The sequence below is a fragment of the Procambarus clarkii genome, chromosome 62, assembly GCF_040958095.1.
Source record: "Procambarus clarkii isolate CNS0578487 chromosome 62, FALCON_Pclarkii_2.0, whole genome shotgun sequence".
NCBI classification, from domain to species: domain Eukaryota; kingdom Metazoa; phylum Arthropoda; class Malacostraca; order Decapoda; family Cambaridae; genus Procambarus; species Procambarus clarkii.
Genome location: NC_091211.1, coordinates 2,439,840 through 2,443,854, shown reverse-complemented (window position 1 = coordinate 2,443,854; position 4,015 = coordinate 2,439,840). Strand labels below are relative to the sequence as shown.

Here is a 4,015-nt window from a genome sequence, read left to right as displayed (position 1 = left end):
GATGGAATAGAACATGTTTTTTTTATATAGAATATAAATAATTTAATATAAAAATAAAAATATATATCTATTATCTTTTACTATTTTACTTATCATATTTATATTTTGACTTGATGAATAATGAATTAAATACCTTACATTCTCTCTTTCCATTAATTACAAGACTACAAAATATGAGGTATGTAATTATGGACATAATAACCAAACCATAATCTTCTTTATAAAATATCAACATATCACATGATTACCAGGCAGTGCTACTATCGTCCGATGTAAACACCAAGTTTGGTTATCGCCATTGAATCAACTTTTCTATTTTATATTCACCAATGAATATAATTCAAAGAGAGAAATGAATCATTACATTAAGTTCCATGCAATATGCCGGTGATACAATATATAAGAGCCTCCGTATCCAGTCCAGTCAACCAGTATGCCAGAATCCTGTTCAGTAGTAATACGGGCTACTGTGTAATGGAGCTATCCAAGGAATCTTGTGGTGTAAGTACCTAAAAGTTATTTTATGATAAGCATGATGAAGCTTTGGACACTATATTATAATAAATAAACAAATAATGTCTCAGGTGCATTTGTGATGAAATCTAATCTTTCTAGGATGATATTAGCGATATCAGTGAGGGAGCCGAAGAGAAGAAGATAAAAGAGAAAAAAGATACTACTTCAACTAGCAAGTCTATTATTGTTAAAATAGAAAACCATATCCATTCCAATGATGAAAATGTGGCTTTGAGAAAGTTGGTTAATATAACGCCTGAGACTATATAAAAAAAACAACGTTATTGTGAAATTAATACTCAAAGTTTATTACAAATATTAGAGTGGTTTGCTAACCACGATGGAACCGATGTGTTGCTGTATGAATTTGCCCACAGTGCATCATGTCAAAAAAAAACTTGTACCCCGATTTGTCTAATGTTTCGCCGGGTTCGTCATCATGTAGTAGTTTCTAGACATCCACATTGTTCTGTGTCAATCTTATATTCAACCCTCTTGCATACACATGTGTCTTCATGTGTTAATGATGATTGTGGGTTGCCTGCTTGTCATAGACTGAAAACCACCAGATCAACTATAAAGTTTCGTCTTGCCAAAAAGAAGTGTGGTTGTTAACTCAATGTTGTCTGCTGGATATATATTATTGTTAAAATTTTTAATTCGACCTATCAACAGAAGCGCATTATGATATTGATTTAAGTGTTTTTTTTTTGTTTTTTTTTCCATAATATTTGACAATCGAACCTCTGTGAAGAAAAGACGCTTTCCTATTTCTGCAACAGAGGCCTGCCGCTGGATATTTATTGATTTGTACTAGTTAGTGATATGTTGTATTGAATGTTTTCTTCATACCACTGACTAGTTAAATTAATATATATTTACAAACATAAGGCAATTGTGATCTGTTATAGGTCATTTGGTGAGATGGTGTGTTAAATGGTTTCACCATAATGTGTGAGGATTCGATGAACATTGTTTTTATTTCACTGGTCGAATCCAATAGGGGCAATCATCAGTTTCAGATGCTTCACCAACAACCGGGCTCATCATCAATGGCATTACATATTGCAATCTGTGCTCCTTCCTACTTCAATAATGAAAATGATGAGGTCTTGCGAAAGTGGAATCAACTTCAAGCTTTTTGGGGGTTTGGTAAAGGTAAATATGTGGAGTTTTTTTTTTTCGATGAGGTAGTGAGTAAACCATTATGGAAAACTTAGTAGATTTGACTAGTTGTTTATAATATTGTAAAATGTATATAATTAAAATAAAGTATAATTTTATGAATTTTATTCCAGGTTATTATTCGTCCAATATGTCACCTGTAGAGTTCACATCTGAAAATCCATATTGTCGTTTCAAAGTAGTTTGCTATACAAAAATTCCCAATTATCGTAATGAAGATGGTATTGTGCAAATTATAATTGGAAGGGGCCTTTCAGAAGTGGAGTAAGTAATTAATAATCATATACTTGTATAATATTCTAATAATTTTTCAGTGTTAAATATGACTAGGATCCGGGAACATTAAAAAATGTTTTTTTTTTTTTTTATTCTTCCAGGGCCTACAAACAGGAAGTTATTTCAGCATTGAGTATATTATTCGGAGGTAATGAAGTTGTTGTTAATGAAATTTTTGCTGCTGAAGTACCAAACAAAACGAACTTCAGATTTTACATTCAGCAAATTTTTCCTAATAGTAAAAGAATTTAAAGATTTTATAATGTTTTCCCAAATAATAATTAATATCATAAAAGATGATTTCAAGTATGGTATTATGCAAACTGCTCTATATTATATATATATACCTTCTAGGAGAGATTCAACGTGCATCTACCACTGACACCTTTAGTCATATGTTAAGAGCATCATACAATCCAATTTTTAAGTTAAGCCTAAGTAAGCCTTATTATAGCTTGCACCAATCTATTTCATAGGATTTGATATCAGTTTGGCTTAAATAATCAAATTAGCTTAAAAGGGACATTATTAATGGAACGTTTTTTGACAGACAGGCAGGTAGATAGCCAGACAGAGACAAAAATGCCTACTTTTTCTGTTTCAGAATTTGTTTATTGAACAGATTATTCCAATGTTGACTTTAACTGAACAACAAATGAAGAAATATCTTGATACACCGCAAAGAGGTAAATGATTTTGATATGACCAATCCATCTACTTATCATGACATAATGACAAAAGTGAAGATATTACCGGGTATTTTTTTATTGTACCTACATTTGTGGAATTAAAAATTAATATAAATTATTTATTGTTTATAGGAATTGATCCAGCATTGTGGGAACTGGGCAAGCGAAAAAACCCTGACCCAAAGAAATTGATACCTGTTGTAAAAGTGGGATTTCAGGAATTACAGAAACAGTTCAAGTATCAAGAAGAATATAGTAATAAACTTCAAAATAGTATGAAGAATATTATGGATGATATAAGACAATTAAGTTGTATGCAGACGACAATTAAAGCTGCCATTCAGAATTTTAAGTTGAAACAGACAAATATAATGCGCCGAGTTCTAAAGTTGGTGTCAGCACAAGAGGTTGAAAGGAAAAAAAATCTACCACTAGAAGAAATAGAGGATCAGATTCGACTGCGATTAGAAAACTTGTATATGCAGCTGCAGGACCTCAAGGGATGTTTGAATGAACTAATGGCTCAGTCTATAAAGCCTGGCAGTTTTCCGCGAGCCCAACGGTATGGACTGGTTGTTGACAAAGTGCAGGATATATCACAATACCTAAAATGGCAGCAGGATGCACTTCAGGCTATAGTTAACATACTTAAGGAAGATATACAAGTGGTCGTTAACATAAAGAAGAACATCAGCTAAGTTTTGAGAGTTAAGGAAATTGGCTAACCGTCAACCAACTTCCCCAAACAACATTTAATCATTGGTAATTAACCCTATCATTGTTTTGCTTTTAACACCTCCCTTCACCCTTTCAGGGAGGGTATGATGCTACACTGAATTTTTTTGGTTCGTAACCAGCAACACACATTGAACTGATGATATTTCACTCTCACATTGAATTGATGATAGTCAATAAATTAAATTTTAGTCTAGTTCCTTAGTTTTTTTTTTTTTTTTTTTTTTTTTTTTTTTTCCACATATAATAAGTGCACTCTGCCCATTAGGCAAAGTATTATAATAATTTTGCTAGATATTGATGACACTGACATTTTAACGGAAACTTGAAATAATTGACCTAGAATGTAACAACAATGTTTGTGTTGTCTTACAGGAATAATTTAGTCAAATAAGCACAAACTGTAAACTGCCAGCTTAACCAAGAAAGCCTGCCAGTGATTGGTCAATATAAAATATTCAGAGTGTGAGGGTTAATATCAGAGTCAGTCGATTTTGCTCCAGCATGGAGGACACACCTACAATTTCCTCTCCATTAACATGTGGACAGAAACAACAAGAAAGAAGTGATAATAACAATACTAGTGTTGATGAAGAACCATTACTTTCATCATC

General features: G+C 32.3%; 1 protein-coding gene across 1 annotated transcript; it reads left to right on the top strand.

Annotated features, from left to right (window-relative positions):
• The first annotated feature begins 1,568 nt into the window (after window positions 1–1,568).
• On the top strand, window positions 1,569–3,364 carry LOC123749940 (nuclear pore complex protein Nup54-like). The gene is made up of 6 exons (XM_069308115.1): window positions 1,569–1,674; window positions 1,815–1,965; window positions 2,079–2,215; window positions 2,332–2,391; window positions 2,568–2,663; window positions 2,799–3,364. The coding sequence occupies exons 1-6, from the start codon at window positions 1,569–1,571 to the stop codon at window positions 3,362–3,364; spliced, it is 1,116 nt and encodes a 371-aa protein (XP_069164216.1).
• Window positions 3,365–4,015: the final 651 nt, after the last annotated feature.

Excerpts from the sequence above, each read along its gene's own strand:
- LOC123749940 (XM_069308115.1), top strand. The coding sequence starts at position 1,569 with ATGGCATTACATATTGCAATCTGTGCTCCTTCCTACTTCAATAATGAA. Across the intron at positions 2,216-2,331 it reads TCAGCAAATTTTTCCTAATA|GAGAGATTCAACGTGCATCT; the intron begins GTAAAAGAATTT and ends TATACCTTCTAG. Across the intron at positions 2,664-2,798 it reads TCTTGATACACCGCAAAGAG|GAATTGATCCAGCATTGTGG; the intron begins GTAAATGATTTT and ends TATTGTTTATAG.